The sequence below is a fragment of the Protomyctophum parallelum genome (assembly GCF_964188405.1).
Source record: "Protomyctophum parallelum genome assembly, chromosome: 14".
In the NCBI taxonomy this organism is placed as follows: Eukaryota; Metazoa; Chordata; class Actinopteri; order Myctophiformes; family Myctophidae; genus Protomyctophum; species Protomyctophum parallelum.
The window spans coordinates 4,443,447-4,466,402 of record NC_139709.1 but is presented as its reverse complement, the minus strand read 5'-3'; the positions used below and the strand labels follow the sequence as shown (position 1 = coordinate 4,466,402).

At 45.7% G+C, this 22,956-nt stretch overlaps 1 protein-coding gene across 1 annotated transcript in view; it reads right to left on the bottom strand.

Annotated features, from left to right (window-relative positions):
* Positions 1-1,260: 1,260 nt before the first annotated feature.
* Positions 1,261-22,956, bottom strand: part of LOC310870677 (uncharacterized protein) — a gene marked incomplete at both ends in the record, with an annotated part of 23,679 nt that continues 1,983 nt past the window's right edge. The window contains 9 exons of the mRNA XM_083781946.1: positions 1,261-1,817; positions 4,529-4,590; positions 5,068-5,226; positions 5,430-5,603; positions 6,110-6,283; positions 9,095-9,268; positions 10,112-11,978; positions 14,181-14,231; positions 19,565-19,829. Coding sequence (XP_083638072.1) covers positions 1,261-1,817; positions 4,529-4,590; positions 5,068-5,226; positions 5,430-5,603; positions 6,110-6,283; positions 9,095-9,268; positions 10,112-11,978; positions 14,181-14,231; positions 19,565-19,829 — 3,483 coding nt within the window. The remainder of the gene's footprint in view (positions 1,818-4,528; positions 4,591-5,067; positions 5,227-5,429; positions 5,604-6,109; positions 6,284-9,094; positions 9,269-10,111; positions 11,979-14,180; positions 14,232-19,564; positions 19,830-22,956) is intronic.

The window sequence follows — 22,956 nt, the reverse complement described above, 5'->3', positions numbered from 1 at the left end:
GGACACCCAGAGGTCCTTGAGGGGGTTCTAGGGGTCCTTGAGGGGGTTACAGGGGTCTTTGGGGGAGTTCCAGGGGTCCTTGAGGGGGTTCAAGGGGTTTTGAGGGGGTTCCAGGGGTCCTTGAGGGGGTTCCAGGGGTCTTGAGGGGGTTCTAGGGGTCTTGAAGGGGTTCCAGGGGTCTTTGGGGGAGTTCCAGGGGGTTCCAGGGGTCTTTGAGGGGTTCCAGGGGTCCTTGGGGGGTTCCAGGGGTCCTTGAGGGGGTTACAGGGGTCCATGAGGGGGAGGGGGTTCCAGGGGTCTTTGAGGGGTTCCAGGGGTCTTTGAGGGGTTCCAGGGGTCCTTGGGGGGTTACAGGGGTCCTTGAGGGGGTTACAGGGGTCCATGAGGGGGAGGGGGTTCCAGGGGTCTTTGAGGGGTTCCAGGGGTCTTTGAGGGGGTTCCAGGGGTCTTTGAGGGGTTCCAGGGGTCCTTGGGGGGTTACAGGGGTCCTTGAGGGGGTTACAGGGGTATTTGAAGGGGTTCCAGGGGTCCTTGAGGGGGCAGGGGTCTTTGAGGGGGTTCCAGGGGTCCTTGAGGGGGTTCCAGGAGTCTTTGAGGGGGTTCTAGGGGCCCTTGGGGGGTTCTAGGGGTCCTTGAGAGGGTTCCAGGGGTCTTTGAGGGGGTTCCAGGGGTCCTTGAGGGGGTTCCAGGGGTCGTTGGGGGGTTCCAGGGGTCTTTGAGGGGGTTCCAGGGGTCCTTGAGGGGGTTCCAGGGGTCTTTGAGGGGGTTCCAGGGGTCCTTGAGGGGGTTCCAGGGGTCCTTGAGGGGGTTACAGGGGATTCTAGGGGTCCTTGAGGGGGTCTACAAGCTGTGAGCTTGTAGAACTGCCTGTGAGTGGCACAGCTCTCTCTCTCTCTCTGTGTGTGTGTGTGTGTGTGTGTGTGTGTGTGTGTGTGTGTGTGTGTGTGTGTGTGTGTGTGTGTGTGTGTGTGTGTGTGTGTGTGTGTGTGTGTGTGTGTGTGTGTGTGCGCGCCACGGAATGCAATGATTTGATTGGCTGAACACGGAATGTAATGATTTGATTGGCTGACGTCGTCATCATTAGCATGTATGATGCCAGTCAAGAGCGCCGCTCACTTCACACAGGTGTGATTCTTTGAATAATAATAATGAACATCGTATCAAAAACATATCTGGTCTGTCTCTCGTCGTCATCATCATGATGGTGATGTCACATGTGGAGTAACCATGGCGACCTGATGTGACCGTCGCATAGAGACTCTATCTCTGCTCACACAGAAACGCTGAGGAGCCATCCTCCACCAACCCGAACCCAACACATAGCGGTTCAGTGGACGTGGTCTGGAAGGTGTGCAGGTGGGTCAGAGTGTCCTCTGAGGACACCTCATAGAAGGACAGAGTCCCAGCGGGACGGTCCACATACAGTGCTACTCTGCGGACCCTGTAGGAGCGTCCTCCAGAGGGACGGACAGGGAGGCCAGTCCTCTTCCCATTGTGGCGGACAGAGTAACTGTTACCATCACACCACAGACTCCAGGCCATGACACTGCCTACAAGCCAACAGTCATCACCAGCTCCTTTCCTGCTGATTCTTCTGTCAGTCCCTGCTATCTGAACCCCTCCACTGCACTCTACCTCAGAGTAGCAGCGTTCGCTCACACTCTCTGCACTCAGAACCTGAGGATAGGCATCAAACCTCTGAGGATGATCAGGATACTGATGACTCTGTCCCCTCACCACTGTGACCTTCCTGTTGTCCTCAGACAGAGTGAGGCGACAGTATGCTGTGTTTGGGTCCAGTGTCAGACGCTGGGAATCTGATGAGAAAACAACACAGTAAACATTAAATACATTATTCACTGACTGACACACACACACACACACACACACACACACACACACGAAGATGTGCACGGCCACATGCACGTACTGTACACACACACTCTCACTACTGTCTAAAGGGCCGCGGACGTTTTCTGCTCAGGTGTGGAAACACACACACAGACACACAGACACAGACACAGACACAGACACAGACACAGACACAGACACAGACACAGACACAGACACAGACACAGACACACAGACACAGACACAGACACACACACACACACACACACACACACACACACACACACACACACACACACACACACACACACACACACAGACAGACAGACAGACAGACACACGAACATGTGCACGGACACATGCACGTACACACACACACACAGACACACGAAGATGTGCACGGACACATGCACGTACACACACACACACACAGACACACGAAGATGTGCACGGACACATGCACGTACAAACACACACACAGACACACGAAGATGTGCACGGACACATGCACGTACACACACACACACACACACACAGACACACGAAGATGTGCACGGACACATGCACGTACACACACACACACACGAAGATGTGCACGGACACATACACGTACACACACACACACACACACGTACATGCACGTACACACACACACACACGAAGATGTGCACGGGTGCACGCACGTACACACACACACACACGGAGATGTGCACGGACACATGTACGTACATACTCATACAAAGATGTGCACGGGCGGGCACACGCACGTACACACACACACACACACACACACACTGTGCACGGCAGTGTTGTTTTTGGCAGCACATTTCTATTTTAGTTTTAGTCACATTTTAGTCACCTGGAATGTCTTAGTGTTAGTCTAGTTTTAGTCGACTAAATGTCATAAGATTTTAGTCGACTAAATCTACAGGTGATTTAGTCGACTAAAATGTGTTTTGGCGGGCCTTGATGCCATCGGGCAGATTTTATACTTGCTGAAAATAGCCGATCTACAAGCTCACAACGCGTCACAATGCGTCGCGTTGTGAGCTTGTAGATCGGCTATTTTCAGCATGCAACCATGTGTAACCAAAGTGTAAAATGACTTATACTGGATCTCTTGTCCACTAGTCCCTTCCTAACATTTTAAAGATATCTTTTTTGCGGCTTACGCCTTTTATTGATTTTTGAAGGGACAGACAGTAGGCTGACAGGAAACGGGAGAGAGATGGGGGGATGACATGCAGTAAAGGCCGTGTCGGGTCCGGGAGTCGAACCCGCGGCACACTGCGACTGGATTACCAGTCCGGTGCCCAGACCGTTACGCTACGGCCTGGGCCCTTCCTAACATTTTAGACGAAATTGTCAATATATGTAGTCTTAGTTTTAGTCGTCGCAGCTTTAGTTTTCATTTAGTTTCCATTTGTTTTTGTCAGTGAAAAAAGGTAGTCGACGAACATTTTTCGTCTTAGTTTTAGTCGACGAAAACAACACTGGTGCACGGACACATGCACGTACACACACATACACATGAAGATGTGCACAGGCTTGCGCGCACACACACACACACACACAAACACACACAAAGATGTGCACAGGCACACGCACGTACACACACGAAGATGTGCACGGGCACGTACACACACAGACATGAAGATGTGCACACACACACACACACACACACACACACACAAAGATGTGCATGGACACATGCACGTACATGCCTGTACACACACACACACACACACACGAAGATGTGCACAGGCACACACACTCACACACGAAGATGTGCACAGGCAAGTACAGTCGTACACACACACATATGCACGTACACACACGAAGATGTGCACAAGCACATGCATGTACACACACACACACACACACACACACGAAGATGTGCACAGGCACATGCACGTACACACACACATGAAGACGTGCACAGGCGCGCGCGCACACACACACACACACACACACACACACACACACACACACACACACACACACACACACACACACACACACACACACACACACACACACACACACACACACACACACACACACACACACACACACACACACACACACGCCTTAACCCTTCATCGACCGGTGTCTCTCAGGGCTCTGTACCACTAATAATAATAATAATAAATTTTATTTATAACGCACTTTACATTTGAAACAAATCTCAAAGTGCTAACCACTGGTTCTCAACCTGAGGATTGGGACCCCAATATTATTATGGGGGGTCCCCAGTTCAGATATGATTATTGTGGGGGGTTCCCAGTTCAGATATGATTATTGTGGGGGGTCCCCAGTTCAGATATGATTATTGTGGGGGGTCCCCAGTTCAGATATGATTATTGTGGGGGGTCCCCAGTTTAGATATGATTATTGTGGGGGGTCCCCAGTTCAGATATGATTATTGTGGGGGGTCCCCAGTTCAGATATGATTATTGTGGGGGGTCCCCAGTTCAGATATGATTATTGTGGGGGGTCCCCAGTTCAGATATGATTATTGTGGGGGGTCCCCAGTTCAGATATGATTATTGTGGGGGGTCCCCAGTTCAGAGACTTGTAGTGCGGCAGGCAGGCAGGCAGGCAGACAGAGAGACAGGCAGACAGACAGACAGACAGACAGACAGACAGACAGACAGACAGACAGACAGACACTCACATCTTGAAAGGAGTCGAGGATTAATCCAGTGATCTATCCAGTGTTCTCCTCCATGATTCACACTGTAGGAAGAAATGATAAAACATTTCTATTACCATTGAATGATACAGAGAGTATGAACATGCATCACTTCATTAAGACTCTTCAGCTCACATTCACCATTAAACATGTATTGAATAAAGCAGTGGTTCTCAACCAGTGGTCCTTAATCTATTTAGACCCGAGATCAGATTCTAAAAATGTCTTCTACATCCTGACAGTTTTCTGAAAAAGCCATGTTTCTATGTCAGTCGTTCTTTGATTTTTCAAAAATAGCAGACCTACAAGCTCGTAGCGCGCCACTCGGTGGCGCGCTACGAGCTTGTAGATCTGCTATTTTTCAATAGCTAAAGCATAGCATGATGCTAACACCAAAAGGGGTTCCCGTCCAAAATGGGTGTTGACGCACGATTAACATGTTAACTTTGACAGCCTTAGAAAAAATTAAATAAAAACATATTTTTAACCAAGATGGATGGACACAGTCCAAGTCGACTCACTTGACAGTCTCCAGTCCAGCAGAGAGCAGCGTCTGCTCAGCATCTCCTCCTGGGTGGTTACGGCTGAGGTCCACATGCTTCAGATGAGAGGAGGGGTTGAGGGCTACAGCTGAAGCCAGAGAAGAACAGCCTTTCTCTGTGATCGCACAGCCTGACAACCTGCAGAGATATCCACACTTTAACAAACTGCTGTTGATACTCCAGTACAGAGAAAACTCTATTTACCCCAGAGTCTGCAGTACAGATCCACAACAGAATAAAACTATATTTACCTCAGTCTGCCGTACAGATCCACACAGAATAAAACTCTATTTACCTCAGAGTCTGCAGTACAGATCCACACAGAATAAAACTCTATTTACCTCAGAGTCTGCAGGTGACAATGTGGACTCTTCACTCCGGCACATAGAAGCTCAATTCCAGAGTCCTGCAGGTTGTTCAAAGTCAGGTCTAATTCTCTCAAATGGGAAGGATTGGAGGCGAGAGCCGAGGCCAGAACTTCACAGCTTCTCTCCGACAACCAGCAGTTCTTCAGACTAAATGAAGAATACAACCAGATGAGGAGGGGGGGGGGGAAGAGAGAGGGAGAGAGAGAGATTTTAAGACGAATAAAATACATATTCCTGCCATACAATTTCCGTTGGCTCATGCAGCATAAGTTTTCCACATAAAACCTTCTCTCCCACTGGATTTTCCCACTGTCGGGGGCTGACCAGCCTGCGCCAGCCTGCGCGGGGGCTTACTGACATACGCCCCTGATACCAATTAAGAATTAACATTAATATAAATATCATTCAAAACTAGGGGATGACACTCTGACAGAACACATTCAACCACTCATAGTAAATGTAGTATCTCAGCATAAAGACTACATACATTAGTCACTGTGACACTGTATCTTATCAATATTAAGGTCAGTGTGAGTTACCATGATATCAAACCTTATCCACACTTCAAATAAAGTACCACCTCCATAATAACTGCATTATAATCACTTACTATAACAGAACGTAACCAAATAAAAATGGCAAATGAATCTGACCTGAGAATCTCCAGACAACAGTTTGGGCTCTTCAGTGCAGCACAGATGAGATCCACTCCGGAATCCTTCAAGACGTTTCCACTCAAGTCCAGTTCTCTCAAATGGGACGGATTGGAGCTGAGAGCTGAAGCCACAACTTCAATGTGTTCCTCCTTGAGGTCACAGTCAGCAAGTCTGTAATTACAGATGAAATGTAAAATCAGAGATGATCAAAACAGAACAGACCACGTTCACTGTCAAAGAGGTTCCCTGTGGAGCTGTCTGAAATGTGTGTGTTTGGATACCTTTCTGGCTAAGAAAATAAGAGGCATTTAATTTAAATGTTCTCATAACTTTACAGAGGTGGGGACTTGGACTCGAGACTCGACTTGGACTCGAGTCCCGATTTTGATGACTTTAGACTTGCTTGATCAAATCAAAAATAGACTTGGACTTGCTTGGGACTTGAATGCCAAAGACTTGAGACTTGACTTGACTTGAACGCCAAGGACTTGAGACTTGACTTGACTTGAGCCCTCTTGACTTGAACATTTTCAAGTCACTTAATACCTTACAGCATCTGATTATCTTTTTTATGACATGTAAAATAGTTTGGTATTTGTATATAAAGGGATGCCGCGGATCGGATATCGGGTCGATATCAGCCAAAAAACGTGATCGGGATCGGATCGGACTACAGCGAAAATGACCGATCCATTCCAAGCACTGCAAGCACTCCACTCCAGTCCATTCTAGTACTCCACTCCAGGACTTTATTCCTCCAGCAGTGTGCGCTACAGAGGCATTGGCAGCCCCAGTCACACTTGTGGCAGTCTTGCACAGTGCAGGCTGCTAGGCTAGCCACTAGCCATTACTGCGCGCTGCTACTCAGTGTGGAGAAAGCCGCATTGACAGCCGCTCCCGCATGGGAGTATTATATATTATAAAACAAAAAAGACCCAACAGCCGAGTGCAAAAATGGATTCGCCACCGTGGCAACAACAGCAGCATAGTTTCAGCCTTAGCTCCATGCAAGCTAATCTTTAGCATTGATTAGCGTCAACAGAGAGAGACGGAACAGCGCAGCAAGCTGACAGCTGAGCATGACGACATGCTCATGTTCTTAAAATGATATATCCCCACAGTCCCCAACAGTTGGTTGACAAATATGACCGCTGTTTGTCAATACTTATGTGACAGACCATGCTATGATGCTAATAACTGCTTAAGTGCTAACCAATGCTTAAATAAACAGACGTCACTATTTCCATTGTCACGGACAGACAGTGTGCTGTGTAGCTGTAGGACAGTATGCACGGTTTGGGGAGCAGGGGTCCCCACTCCCAGCCAAATGATAGGTTCCATTTGTACACTCTAAATTGACATTGATTTTACAATATAAACAAATACAAAATAATAATTTGGGGTCACAGAGATACAAATTGCTGGGTCCTTAAAAGTTTGTGCATAATAATAATAAATAGTATGGATAAAAAAAGGCATAGAATACAATAAAATAATTTGTCACTAGAACACTTCCACATTTGAAGTATAGGCTCAAGTTGTTAAAAATAAATGGGTCAGTTATTCTCAACCTATACTCATGTGGAACTTGTTTGTTGACTATTATTCTGGGGAGGTGTTGAGTAATAATCTGTTTTGAGTAATAATATTATCACTTGATCAATCCTGATTCAACATTCCAGACTATAAAATCTGTAATAAAAGGTAAAGATAAAAAAAAGTCTGACAGATTTGGGAAAGCATAGAGCGAGTTATCGGATCGGTTTTGATGATTTTAGATCGGTATCGGATCGGGAGTGGAAAAAGTGGATCGAGGCATTATGTAACATTCCTCTTCTACCCTGGATTTGAACACCTTTTCAGTGCAAGTAATGACATTTTACCATTGTAATAATAATAGCCTGCTTGCTCAGGGGAAACATTTAATTTGTGTCAGATCCTGTGTCTCGGTGAGACATGACCTTTGACATGATCTAAATGGCTCAATAGATGCTCATGATTTATGTAAATCTTTACATATCATTAATTAGTATTATGTCTTGGTGGGACTTGTTTGGGACTCGAAACAAAAGGTAAGGACTTGGTTGGGACTTGAAACAAAATGCTTAGGACTTGTTTGGGACTCGAAACAAAAGGTAAGGACTTGGTTGGGACTTGAAACAAAATGCTAAGGACTTGGTTGGGACTCGAAACTAAAAGTTCAGGACTTGGACTTGCTTGGGACTTGAATGCCAAAGACTTGAGACTTGACTTGACTTGAGAGCAAAGACTTGAGACTCGACTTGGACTTGCAACATAGGGACTTCCTCCCACCTCTGTAACTTTAAACTGTTTTCATTTGATTGGAATACAAACATAATGAAAATCACAACTCGCTGCTGTTGCTCCACTCTGACAGTGAAGTGAAGAAATGTTCTGTCAACAGATGAACAGCCTGTACGACCGCATGACATTTGTTAAATATTTTGGTTTGCTTAACAAAGTCCTCTGTGAACGCTAAGCAGACCTAATGCAAAATGCAAACATTTGGTCCTTGATCCAGAGCTTGTAAGCAAACGTTAGGTGTGAAAGGCACCTAAAATATCTTCAATCTAGTTCTTCAGACATTAGCAGGATGTCAGTACAGAGAACAGAGAAAGTGGAAGATAGATGGAAATCGTGGAACTTACATTTAAATGTATTAAGTAACGTGTGAATGTAATGACCAAGCTCATTGTTTAAAAGACCATCCTCTGTACACCCCTTCACTAATGGTACGGTCCATTTCTCATTTGGTATAGTCTGTTTTCATTGTAGAATAACTAATGAGGACACTGGTAAATAGTGCGCACACACGCACACACACTCACACACACACACACACACACACACACACACACACACACACACACACACACACACACACACACACGCACACACACACAATCACTTACTATAACAGAACGTAACCAAATAAAAATAGAAATGGTAAATGAATCTGACCTGAGAATCTCCAGACAACAGTTTGGGCTCTTCAGTGCAGCACAGATGAGATCCACTCCGGAATCCGTCAAGGCGTTTCCACTCAAGTCCAGTTCTCTCAAATGGGACGGATTGGAGCTGAGAGCTGAAGCCACAACTTCAATGTGTTCCTTCTTGAGGTCACAGCCAGCAAGTCTGTAATTACAGATTAAATGTAACATCAGAGATGATCAAGACAGAACAGACCACGTTCACTGTCAAAGAGGTTCCCTGTGGAGCTGTCTGAAATGTGTGTGTTTGGATACCTTTCTGGCTAAGAAAATAAGAGGCATTTAATTTAAATGTTCTCAAAACTTTAAACTGTTTTCATTTGATTGGAATACAAACATTAAATAATGAAAATCACAACACGCTGCTGTTGCTCCACTCTGACAGTGAAGTGAAGAAATGTAATGTCAACAGATGAACAGCCTGTACGACTGCATGACATTTGTTAAATATTTTGGTTTTCTTAACAAAGTCTTCTGTGAACGCTAAGCAGATCTAATGCAAAATGCAAACATTTGGTCCTTGATCCAGAGCTTGTAAGCAAACGTTAGGTGTGAAAGGCACCTAAAAGATCTTCAATCTAGTTCTTCAGACATTAGCAGGATGTCAGTAAGAACAGAGAAGTGGAAGATAGATGGAAATCGTGGAACTTACATTTAAATGTATTAACTAATGTGTGAACGTAATTACCAAGCTCATTGTTTAAAAGACCATCCTCTGTACACCCCTTCACTAATGGTACGGTCCATTTCTCATTTGGTATAGTCTGTTTTCATTGTAGAATAACTAATGAGGACACTGGTAAATAGTGCACACACACACACACACACACACACACACACACACACACACACACACACACACACACACACACACACACACACACACACACACACACACAGACAACGTGTACATGTGTTGATTTTGAATGAATGAATGAATGAAAGCTGCTCTAACATGATTATATTCTTATTTCTTATGACTACTAACCTGGCCGTTTTGCAGTTCCTCACAGCTGGGACCAGTCTCCGTCGCCCCGCGTTGTTTGTGTTGTATTTGTCCAGGTCCAACACTTCCAGAAGCTCCTCTGACATCTGCAGCATTGAGGCCAGAGCTGAACACTGGGTCTCAGACAGTTTCTTCCCTGATCTGCTCTCTGACTCCAGGTACTGTTGGATCCCCTGACTTACTGACGGGTCGTTCATCTCCATCAGACAGTGGAAGATGTTGATACATCTGTCAGGAGAGGCATCACGATCATTCATCTTCTTCAGGTTGTCGATGGCTCTCTGGATCTCCTCTGGACGGTTCTCTGTCTGACCCAGCAGGCCTCCTAACAGACTCTGGTTGGACTGCAGTGAGAGACCATGAAGGAAACGGACAAAGAGGTCCAGGCGACCACTCTCACTCTTCAGGGATTTCTTCATAGCAGCCTTCAGGAAGTCAGACAGGGAAATGTCACTGTCTATACCGTCACTGTCTGAACCGTCACTGTTGTCACCATCATCTTCCAGGAATGTCTTCAGGACCTCCGTGTTCTTCTGAGTGAAACAGTGGGACAGGTAGACTGCAGCCAGAAACTCCTGGAAGCTCAGATGAACGAAGCAGTAGACCGTTTTGTGGAAGAACAAACCGTCTTCTTTGAAGAAGGTTGTGCAAAAGCCCAAGTTCTTCAAGTCCTTGTTCACATCAAGACCACACGCCTTCAGGTCCTCCTCATAGAAAATGATGTTGCCTTTGACCAGTTGGTGAAACGCCAGCTTGCCCAGCTTCAGAAGAACTTCTCCTGCATACGTTATGAGCTTCCCTCTGTCTGCCTCGCCTTGTGCAGGATTCTCCCGCTGTATCTCACCCATCAGGAAGTGGCAGAACAGCTCAACCAGGGTTTTGGGCAGCCTGACTGTCGTCCCCATGTTCTTCACCATGTTCTTCACAACGGTAGCAAGGATCCAACAGAAGACTGGGATTTCACACATGGTGAGGAGGATCTTTGATTCTTTGATTTGTGAGAAGATTGAGCTGGCCTGGTTCTCATCACTGAACGTCTTCTGGAAGAAATCCTTCTTCTGGTCATCTCTGATGAACCCTCGTACTTCTGTCATCCTGTTTACAAATTTCTTAGGGATCTGATTGGCTGCTACAGGTCGCGAGGTTATCCAGATGCGAGCAGAGGGGAGGAGCTTCCCCTTGATGAGGTTTACAAGGAGATCTTCCAGTGGGTAAGAGTCGTTGACATTCATGAGGCCAATTTCTGTGTTGAAATCAAACTGGAAATTATTTTCATCATAACCATCCAGAACAAACATGACTTTGAAGGGGATGTCGTTGCAGTTTCCTGACTTCTGCAATTCAGTGAAGATAAGATTAAGAACGTCTTCCTCAATACATCTGGTTTCCACGATGCAGCAGTGAATTAGCTGTGCCAAAGTAAACCTCTGTCCCTTGAGCATATTTAACTGGCGGAACTTGAGCGGGAACACGAGGTGTGGGTTTTGGTGGAAACATCTCTTGGCCCAGTCAGACACAAATTTGTGTACGAGGAACGTTTTTCCAATTCCTGCACAGCCAACGGTCAGCACTGTTCTCATGATTCGTCCAGAAAGGTCTTTGAACATCTGACCCAGTTGGATTTCTGTTCCCTCTCCTGCCTTCTTCATCTCCATCTGTCTGACCTCATGATGGCTGTGGATGTCTGTTCTTTGGATGTCTACATTGTAGAGCGGAGCGAAGACGTTTTCAAACACGACCTCAGACTGTGTGCCCAAATCTACACTAAGATATGTGCTGTTCATGTTGCGTTGAAGCTGCTCTTCATAGTCAGTGATGTGACGATATCCTGGTGTTCTCTCCAACAGACCTGTAGCGAACAAAGTATTTCCACTTTGTCATATGTCGCTCGCAAGCATGCGCACACACACGTGTACACACACAAGCACGCACACACACACACACACACACACACGCGGTGTTCCACTAGGGCAGGGTTCCCCAATAGGCGGCCCGCGGGCCATATCTTTTTTGTAAGGGTCCCAGATATAAATGCCATTAAATGGGGGTCAGTAGCCTATGCATGTCAAACTGGGCATCCTTTTCAAATGGGGTCTTGCCCTGGAAAATGTATTGGGGAACCCTGCACTAGGGCATTAACGACTTGAGATCCAAGTCGACTTGTCAGGAAGCAAAGTCGAAACTGAGTCGATAAATCATTTTATTGCGGGGGGGGGGGGGGGTACGTGGACGCGGGGGGGACGACTTAACAGGGGCGGGTGGAGGTGCCGCGCGCTCAGATACGGAGCATGTCAAACAAAGCACTGCGCATTCAGTCAGTGGCCTCTCCAATATGACACAGTGCATGTATCATCTATATCAGAGGTTCAATATGACATAGTGCATGTATCATCTATATCAGAGGGTCAATATGACACAGTGCATGTATCATCTGTATCAGAGGTTCAATATGACACAGTGCATGTATCATCTATATCAGAGGTTCAATATGACATAGTGCATGTATCATCTGTATCAGAGGTTCAATATGACACAGTGCATGTATCATCTATATCAGAGGTTCAATATGACACAGTGCATGTATCATCTATATCAGAGGTTCCCAAACACCGGTGCCGGTCCGCGAGACACGTGCCACTGGTACGCGAGAGGGGAATTCCAAGTTTTGCGTCGTTTAAAAATCCATTTGAAAACACTGAGAAAAGAGGACAAACACCAGACCTGATGGCCGTTGCGCGTATAGCGCGACGCTCAATCACCCGTTGGAATGCAAATGCTTGCCTTTCAGGCTGCCTTTATATCCTACTCGTCTCTTTGAAAACGCTTCTGATTGTGATTGTGGGGGGGGGGGGGACGGGGGGACCAAGCGGCGGTGAAAAGTTGACTCGTCCGTTCACTGACTGATTTATAAACGGCTTGGAGTCAGTGTTACTTCCATGTTGCGTAGCACTGTCCAATCTTTGGCATCTTTGGCAGCAGCAGCTGTAGGCTATTTTATTTTGTCACGATCGCGTTAATGAAACCAAACGCTATACACGCGGTGCCGGTACAGGATTATTATTTCATGTCAAAATGTAAAGATGATGTCATCCAGGTAAAGTAGTGGTATTGGCACACAGCGCAGCAGCAGCGCAGCACAGCGGCCCGAGAACACAATAAGAGATATAACATTATTATTATCCTCCTCCTCCAACAACAACAACAACTCGATAACGTTCTCATGTTAGTTTGTTACTCATTTTCTGAGCCATGCAAATAAACAACAACCAGCACTGACCGGAGACGGAGAGGTTCATGTGCGTAAAGCTTAACCAGAGACAGGACAGTCACTGAGCGGAGACGGAGAGGTTCATGTGCGTAAAGCTTAGCCGGAAAACAGGACAGTCATTGCGTCAGCACGGATGTAGCCTCGGAAACCCAGACGTTATATTTCCAGCACGGAGGTGAGGGGGATATCGTTTGGGGGCAACGTTTGGGGGTAACGTTTGGGGGATATCGTTTGGGGGATATCGTTTGGGGGTAACGTTTGGGGGTAACGTTTGGGGGATAACGTTTGGGGGTAACGTTTGGGGGTATCGTTTGGGGGTAACGTTTGCGCGCTTCTATCTGTTACTTCTCTGACACAGCGCTGCAGTTCAAACAGACTTCAGCCAGTCAATAGTGGGACACCGCGCGCTGAGAGCCACATACACACAGCTGCATTTGGTTTTTAATTAAGGGCGCGTTCTGAATGCAATGCAAACTAATAGGCGAGTGCACTCCGGTGCATATATGCAAAGGGAAAGAATGACTTCTGTCCGTGACAATAATCAATGCTACAGTTTGAATTATGTACACACGCACACATAGGCTAGAGCAAAAAATATGATAAATATGAAATATGATTTTTCTTTTTTCTTTTTACTTTCGACTTATCTAATCTGAATCGACTTGTGTTAATGAAATCGATAAATCGATAAAGCATTTTTTGAGAATGCCCTAGTGCACACACACGCACGCACACACACACACACACACACACACACACACACACACACACACACACCCTTACCTCTCAGTTTGGCAGCTCTGTCTAGTCTTTCCTTCTCTTCTCCTGTCAAAGCTGAGAGGAGAGACAGTGATTGGTCAGTGAGATGTGAGACAGTGATTGGTCAGTGGGATGTGAGACAGTGATTGGTCAGTGAGATGTGAGACAGTGATTGGTCAGTGAGATGTGAGACAGTGATTGGTCAGTGAGATGTGAGACAGTGATTGGTCAGTGGGATGTGAGACAGTGATTGGTCAGTGAGATGTGAGACAGTGATTGGTCAGTGAGATTTTAGATTTTATTTTCCCCACCATGGTTAACACAGATACATAAATGTATGATTTGTATAGATATAGATTATTAATTAATTAATTATAGTTACATAAATTAATTGATTCATCTCATTATAAACTATTACAAATACATCACTTAACAAATCATTTAACCCATTTAGGCCTGACGTCGAAATTAAAAAAATGTCTTAATTTTCTTAATTTTTTTCTGAAAAACTTTCTATATCAGTGGTTCACAATATTTCATGTCAAGGACCACAAAAATTATATGTAATTGGCCGCCGACCCCCATCTGAAAATATGTTGTTCCAGGGAAGATTTGAGGCACATTTTCAAGATTTTTCCAAAAATAGCAGACCTACAAGTTCATAGCGCGCCACTCGGTGCCGCGCTATGAACTTGTAGATCTGCTATTTTTCAATAGCTAAAGCATATAACGTAATGCTTAAAACACCAAAAAGGGTTCCCGCCCAAAATGGGTTAAAGGACAACTTTAGTTTTTTTTCCAACCAAGGTTCATGTTTTAGGTTGTTATTAGAATGAGCTATTAGCTATTTTAGCTGTTTTTGACAGGGGGGGGGGGCATTTGAACATGGGGCTAAATATGTATTTTTTTTTACAAGATGTTATGGTGATTTTTTTTTAATTATTATTTACTATAGTCCTACTAGACCCACAGTATGGCAGCTCCCTATAGAACCCCCCCTACACAGTATGGCAGCCCCCTATAGAACCCCCCCTACACAGTATGGCAGCCCCCTATAGAACCCCCCCTACACAGTATGGCAGCCCCCCATAGAACCCCCCCTACACAGTATGGCAGCCGCCTATAGAACCCCCCCTACACAGTATGGCAGCCCCCCATAGAACCCCCCCTACACAGTATGACAGCCCCCTATATAACCCCCCTATACACAGTATGGCAGCCCCCTATAGAACCCCCCTAGGTGTTCCATTATAAATGACTTAAATACTAGGGGCTGTATTTTGCCAGGTCTTATTACTTAACCTAAGACCTGGAGGCGTGATCAATGCCATTTGGCTATTCTGAGTGGCCAAAGAGCATTGACCACGCCTAATAAGACCTGGTATTTAAGACACGCAAAATATTGTTCCATTATAAATCACTCAAATACTATAGTGTCTTTTTCTTTTTTTTTAGATATTTTTTTGCGGCTTACGCCTTTTATTGATTTTTGAAGGGACAGACAGTAGGCTGACAGGAAACGGGAGAGAGATGGGGGATGACATGCAGTAAAGGCCGTGTCGGGTCCGGGAGTCGAACCCGCGGCACACTGCGACTGGATTACCAGTCCGGTGCCCAGACCGTAGTGTCTTGTTCCATTATAAATACTTACAAGGTTTCCTCTTCCTGAGTAAAACGGCTACTATTGCTACTATCACCATCATGACGACGGTAACAACACTCCCACGTCTCAATCCTCTGCCTGGTGGTTCTTTAGTAGCTGAAAGACAGAAATATAATATAAACAGAACTAGAAAAGAAAATGGCTTTACCTTTTCAATTGTGACCACTTCTACTGTAGCCACCCATGAGGTTTGTTTGGGACCTTTAGCATGTTGTAGGACCACCCATGAGGTTTGGGACCTTTAAGCATGCTGTTAGACCACCCATGAGGTTTGTTTGGGACATTTAGCATGCTGTGAGACCACCCATGAGGTTTGGGACCTTTAGCATGCTGTTAGACCACCCATGAGGTTTGGGACCTTTAGCATTATGTAAGACCACCCATGAGGTTTGGACCACCCATGAGGTTTGGGACCTTTAGCATTATGTAAGACCACCCATGAGGTTTGGACCACCCATGAGGTTTGGGACCTTTAGCATACTGTAAGACCACCCATGAGGTCTGGGACCTTTAGCATACTGTAAGACCACCCATGAGGTTTGGGACCTTTAGCATGCTGTAAGACCACCCATGAGGTTTGTTTGGAACCTTTAGCATGCTGTGAGACCACCCATGAGGTTTGGGACCTTTAGCATGCTGTAGGACCACCCATGAGGTTTGGGACCTTTAGCATGCTGTTAGACCACCCATGAGGTTTGGGACCTTTAGCATGCTGTAGGACCACCCATGAGGTTTGGGACCTTTAGCATGCTGTTAGACCACCCATGAGGTTTGGGACCTTTAGCATGCTGTTAGACCACCCATGAGGTTTGGGACCTTTAGCATGCTGTTAGACCACCCATGAGGTTTGGGACCTTTAGCATGTTGTTAGACCACCCATGAGGTTTGGGACCTTTAGCATGTTGTTAGACCACCCATGAGGTTTGGGACCTTTAGCATGCTGTTAGACCACCCATGAGGTTTGGGACCTTTAGCATGCTGTAGGACCACCCATGAGGTTTGGGACCTTTAGCATGCTGTGAGACCACCCATGAGGTTTGGGACCTTTAGCATGCTGTAGGACCACCCATGAGGTTTGTTTGGGACCTTTAGCATGTTGTAGGACCACCCATGAGGTTTGGGACCGTTAGCATGCTGTAAGACCACCCATGAGGTTTGGACCACCCATGAGGTTTGGGACCTTTAGCATGCTGTAAGACCACCCATGAGGTTTGGACCACCCATGAGGTTTGGGACCTTTAAGCATGCTGCAAACTGTAGTTATGGCTGTTTAAAGCCCAGCCAATAGGATTCAATAATCATAGTCCCCCGGCCTATAGCAACCCCTCAAGGACCCCTGGGGGTCCCCGGACCGCACTTTGATAACCACTGGCATGGCTGGCAAATGAGAGGAGACATGGACGGAACCTCTGGGCAATGGGATTACATACACATCCAGGCTATGGGACAGAAATGAAGGAACAGCTCTTCGTCATGCGTTGTGAGCTTGTAGATCGGCATTGTTCGTGCGTGCGTGCGCGCGCGCGTGCATGTTTGAGCGTCGGCTTAAAACATCCCAATTTTAACGGTGATTACAGTGTGACGAATTAAAATACCGTTTGAACCATTAGAAAGGCTCTGTTCACTTTTCACACCCATTCTGACCTGAGATCAGATTTCATACGAGGTTTCCACTGGACACACACTGGTCTGATTAACCCATTCTGACCTGAGATCAGATTAAAAAAATGTCAGTCGTTCTTCGATTTTTCAAAAATAGCAGATCTACAAGCTCGTAGCGCGCCACTCGGTGGCGCGCTATGAGCTTGTAGATCTGCTATTTTTCAATAGCTGAAGCATAACATGATGCCGACACCAAAATGGGTTCCCGTTCAGAATGGGATAAATCGTGTTTCTATGTAACAGTATGCCAGATATAGAGAACCAAAGTCCTGACGTCACTGTCGGTAGAGGGCGTCAGTCCCCAGGTTCATTTATTTTTTTAATTTGCATTATAATCCCCATAGGGGGGGATTTTAGATCTCTTCATGTAAGAACTGCGTTTGAAAAATAAACCGATCACCCCGGCCTTTTCACTCATATGGACATGAAGCATCGACTGAAGGTGGAAATGTACAAATATACCCAAAGAGTAACAAAATGAGCGTTAGAAACGAGTCAAATAACCCAGAGACTACATTTCCGGGTATATATTCAAGGCTTTTGCGGCCACATTAATTCCATTTTCTCCAGAAACTGGCTGTATATCAAATATTAAATGAACATCATTAACGACACACAGCCACCCCCCTGACAGAAAGGCCGGGGTGGTCGGTTTATTTTTCAAACACAGTTCTTATATGAAGCGATCTAAAATCGCCTCAATGGCGATTTCAATGCAACTAAAATAAATACATGAACCTGGGGACTGACCCCCTCTACTGACAGTGACGTCAGACTTCGGTGCTCTATGCCAGAGTAATGCTATTTTTGTGTCCTGTATCATTGTTCAGTATTCACTATGTTCCATGTATCACTGCACTGGCTTCCGGTTGTTTTTAGGATTGATTTAAAAATTATTTTACTTGTCTATAAAGCTCTCAATGGTCTCGCACCTTCCTACCTACATGACTGCCTGCCTAAATATGTCCCAAACCGCCCCCTAAGGTCTTCCACTGCTGGCCTGCTCGCTTTGCCTAAAAAAATGGCAACAAAAAAATACGGGGAAGCAGCTTTTTGCTTCTACGGGCCGTCGGCATGGAACAAGCTCCCACTGTACCTTCGTCAGGCAGCCTCTGTAGACATTTTTAAAGCTCAGCTCAAGACCCACTTCTACAACATTGCTTTTAATTGATCTTTTATTTTTTTTGTTATTCATGTTCATTCGTTGCCTTGCTTTTCTTTTATTCTCCATTGTTCTGTAAAGCACTTTGAGCTGCATTTCATGTCATGAAAGGTGCTATACAAATAAAGTTTTATTATTATTATTATTATGTGACAGAGGGGTCGAAGTTGAATTAAGCAATATTACACGAGAGGGTGTGGTTTAACGTGATTATTGCCACGACAGTGATGCGGTCAGGAACGAGACGGAGTCGAGTTCCGCAAGCATCACTGAAGTGGCAATAATCACGTTAAACCACACCCTTGGGTGCAATATTGCAATTATACAACAGTTAGTTACCCTTAAAACTAAGACAATCGCTGAAAAAACATATTTTTTTAATGACAGATGTAGTCACTACGACCACAAATGTCCTAAGAAACTAGAGCTAGCCTAAAGCCACCCAGTCTGCTGCGCTCTGGGAAAACAGAGCAGCTGAATTATTAGTTTTGATGAGGTGTGGAGCGGTGCTTGTTTGAACCACGGCTAGAAGGCTGTTTCAACCAATCAGATTGCTTCCTCGAAACGACCTGTTGTATAATGAAAGTTGCACTATATGATATAGAAATAGGTCGACAATACAAATGACGCTAGTATTGTGGATTAATTTATTTTTAATGAGTGGCCCCCAGTGCCCCCCCCCCCCCCCCCCCCCCCCCACCACCAAATGACCGGAACTACTTTATATTCACCAAAACCAGAGCAGAACTCCCACCACGGGACTCAGGCAATCAATTAAAACCTTTACAACAACCGCTATAATAATGGCAAGTATTTCCTAGTCCAAAAATCAGAACTGCACACGTGCACACACACACACACACACACACACACACACACACACGTGCACACACACACACACACACACACACAACTACATACCTTTGTAAAGCGGGTTGCGATGAGAACTCTGCTCCTCACTGAACAGGTTCTTTATTTGACAGGATATCGTTTTAACCCTTCGCCCTTTCTCATCGTTGTAGATGGTCGTCTCCCAGGAGTTGGGTCCGCTCCACTCGCCCGCGTCGAACCTCCAGCGATAGCCGACCGGACCCGAGTCTGTGACGTGGTGAGTCAGACAGTGCAGCGTGCAGTGGCTGGAGTTGGAGTCACACGGTTTGACGCCCAGGGTTGGCGTCGGGACTTTCTCTGTGGAGGACACAGAATGAATTACTGCACCACACACACACACACACACACACACACACCTATCATCTATCTAAGTAGGTACATGTGTCTCCTGTCACAGGCCTAATGGTGTATATATTATATCACAGGTCGTAGTAGGTATGTGTCATGTGTACATAATCAAAACAAATAATTCAGCTGCTCTGTTCTCCCAGAGCGCTAGCAAACTCGGTGGCTTTAGGCTAGCTAGTTTCTTGGGACATTTGTGGTCGTAGTGACTACATCTGTCATTAAAAATATATATTCTTTCAGCGATTTTCTTAGTTTTAAGGGTAACTGTTGTATAATTGCAATATTACACGAGAGGGTGTGGTTTAACGTGATTATTGCCACTTCAGTGATGCTTGCGGAACTCGACTCCGTCTCGTTCCTGACCGCATCACTGTCGTGGCAATAATCACGTTAAACCACACCCTCTCGTGTAATATTGCTTCATTTTTCTTTTTTTTTAGATATATATTTTTTATCCCACGATTTTTGTAACCCATTTTTCACCCCTGTGTCAATCATCTAATGTGATCCTGGGCTCTACACACCCTCCACCAACCTAGTCCCCATATATGGGGGACAAGGGGAGACCAACCTAGTCCCCATATATGGGGGACAAGGGGAGACCAACCTAGTCCCCATATATGGGGGACAAGGGGAGACCAACCTAGTCCCCATATGTGGGGGACAAGGGGAGAGCAACGGACTTGAACTCATGCTTCCTTCATGCCTGAGTGTCCAAGTTGCTCCTTTACACCTGACAGGGGGGGAGTTTCCCTGGTTGGACGTAGCGCGTGGAAGGAACACGTTATTCCAACCAGTTCCTTTCCCCTCCATCAGGCGTCCCGGCTGGCCAGGGGGAGGCAGTTTAGAGACCAGGATTACTGCATGTCTTTTGTGAGGGTACCTACCCTAGGGGACACGGGGAGAACATGTGAGGGTAACTACCCTAGGGGACACGGGGAGAACATGTGAGGGTGCCTACCCTAGGGGGACACGGGGAGAACATGTGAGGGTACCTACCCTAGGGGACACGGGGAGAACATGTGAGGGTACCTACCCTAGGGGACACGGGGAGAACATGTGAGGGTACCTACCCTAGGGGACACGGGGAGAACATGTGAGGGTACCTACCCTAGGGGACACGGGGAGAACATGCAAACTCCACACAGAAAGGCCCTTTCGCCAACCCCGCCTTCGGGTATGGGCACTGATGACGCTGAGGAGGAAACACGCCGCCAGCGCCCCGAGCGGGAATCGAACCCAGGACCTTCTAGCTGTGAGGCGACAGCACTACCAACTGTGCCACCGTGCCCCCTCTATTGCTTAATTATGTAATCTGCCTTGATCTGGAGTGTCAGTTTGGTATTCACTTGATCATTGTTTGCAAACCGTCATGTGGGTTTATTGTCATTGTTTATGTAAAGTGTAAAAAGTGTCCTGTACTGGGCGGGGCTTCTTCGGAAGCATGATCACTTAACCCATTCTGACCTGAGATCAGATTCATACGAGGTTTCCACTGGACACACACTGGTCTGATGAACCCATTCTGACCTGAGATCAGATTCTAAAAATGTCAGTCGTTATTCGATTTTTGAAAAAATGGCAGACCTACAAGCTCGTAGTGCGCCACTCGGTGGCGCGCTATGAGCTTGTAGATCTGCCATTTTTCAACAGCTAAAGCATAGCATGATGCTGACACCAAAATGGGTTAAATAAAGAATCAACCAATCAAAAAAAAGATCTATTATGAACACACTTTTACAGGGCTTTAACTAGTCGACTATTCAACTAGTCGACTAGTAAATCCACTAGTTGATCATGCTGGTAGGCACTGGTTGACTAGTTTATAAGAAGAAAGACTTCTTCTTCAAAAACTGTCAGGATTTAAGAAGACTGTAAAGTTGCCCGAACGGCCAAGGCTCCAAGAACAGTCAGGAATGGTAGTTAAGGGCGTTTATTCTCCCCAAACTCCTCCACCAAAAGTCCAGTCGTACAGAATTGTTCCGTGCAATAATTATCAATAGCAAACTGTAATACTGGCAACGAAATAAAGGACAAAAAGATAAATAAATACTTAGGCAACACTCCTTAACAAAACCCAAACAGGATGAGAGCTCTCTTCAGGCTGTACCCTGATCACACAGGGCCCTGTAGCTCTCCCTCAGGGATGTTATCAGTGTCAATGCCCACATCTAACTAACCTCTCTGTCCCTGCAGCCTCCCTTAAATAGGAGAGGATCCTACCACAGGACACAGAATCAATTAGCACCCTTTCTTCTCAATAAATACTTCCAATATAAATACTTCCATAAATACCAGCTTGAATACAAGTAACCTAAACATTCTAAATAATGTGTTACAATTAAACAAGTATAAAACAGCATGAACACTCAATGACAATTACTCAACGCATCAAGAGAAACACCCCTCTCCTGCATAGCACTTGGCCCCTTCCTCATCAAGGGAAATGCCACCAGCAGTGCAACTAACCAATCAGTGATTACAATAAAGGTTAAAACGATAGTCCCTGCATGTTATAGGCAACAGTTTCATGTGTGTTTGTATATAGGGCACGGGTTGCCCCGTGACAAAGACATTTTGTAGAATCGTCCTCAGGTGTAAATGGATTAAATAAATGTATCGATAATATTAAATAAAGAAAACATCATTAAAGGACAGCCAATAAATGAGGAGTCAGACTTACTCATCTCTTTATCCCATTCTGGGTCGGGGAACCCATTTTGGTGTTAGCATTACGTTATGCTTTGGCTATTGAAAAATAGCAGATCTACAAGCTTGTAGGTCTGCTATTTTTGAAAAATCGAAGAACGACTGTGACATTTTTTTAGAATCTGATCTCAGGTCAGAATGGGTCAATCAGACCAGTGTGTGTCCAGTAGTGGAAACCTCGTATGAATCTGATCTCAGGTCAGAATGGGTTAATCAGACCAGAGTGTGTGTCCAGTAGTGGAAACCTCGTATGAATCTGATCTCAGGTCAGAATGGGGGAAACTCTTGCAGTGAGTCATATACTCACTCATCTCTTTAAGCAGGTATGTCTTGTTGTGCAGTCTGCCGTTGAACTCCACAGAATA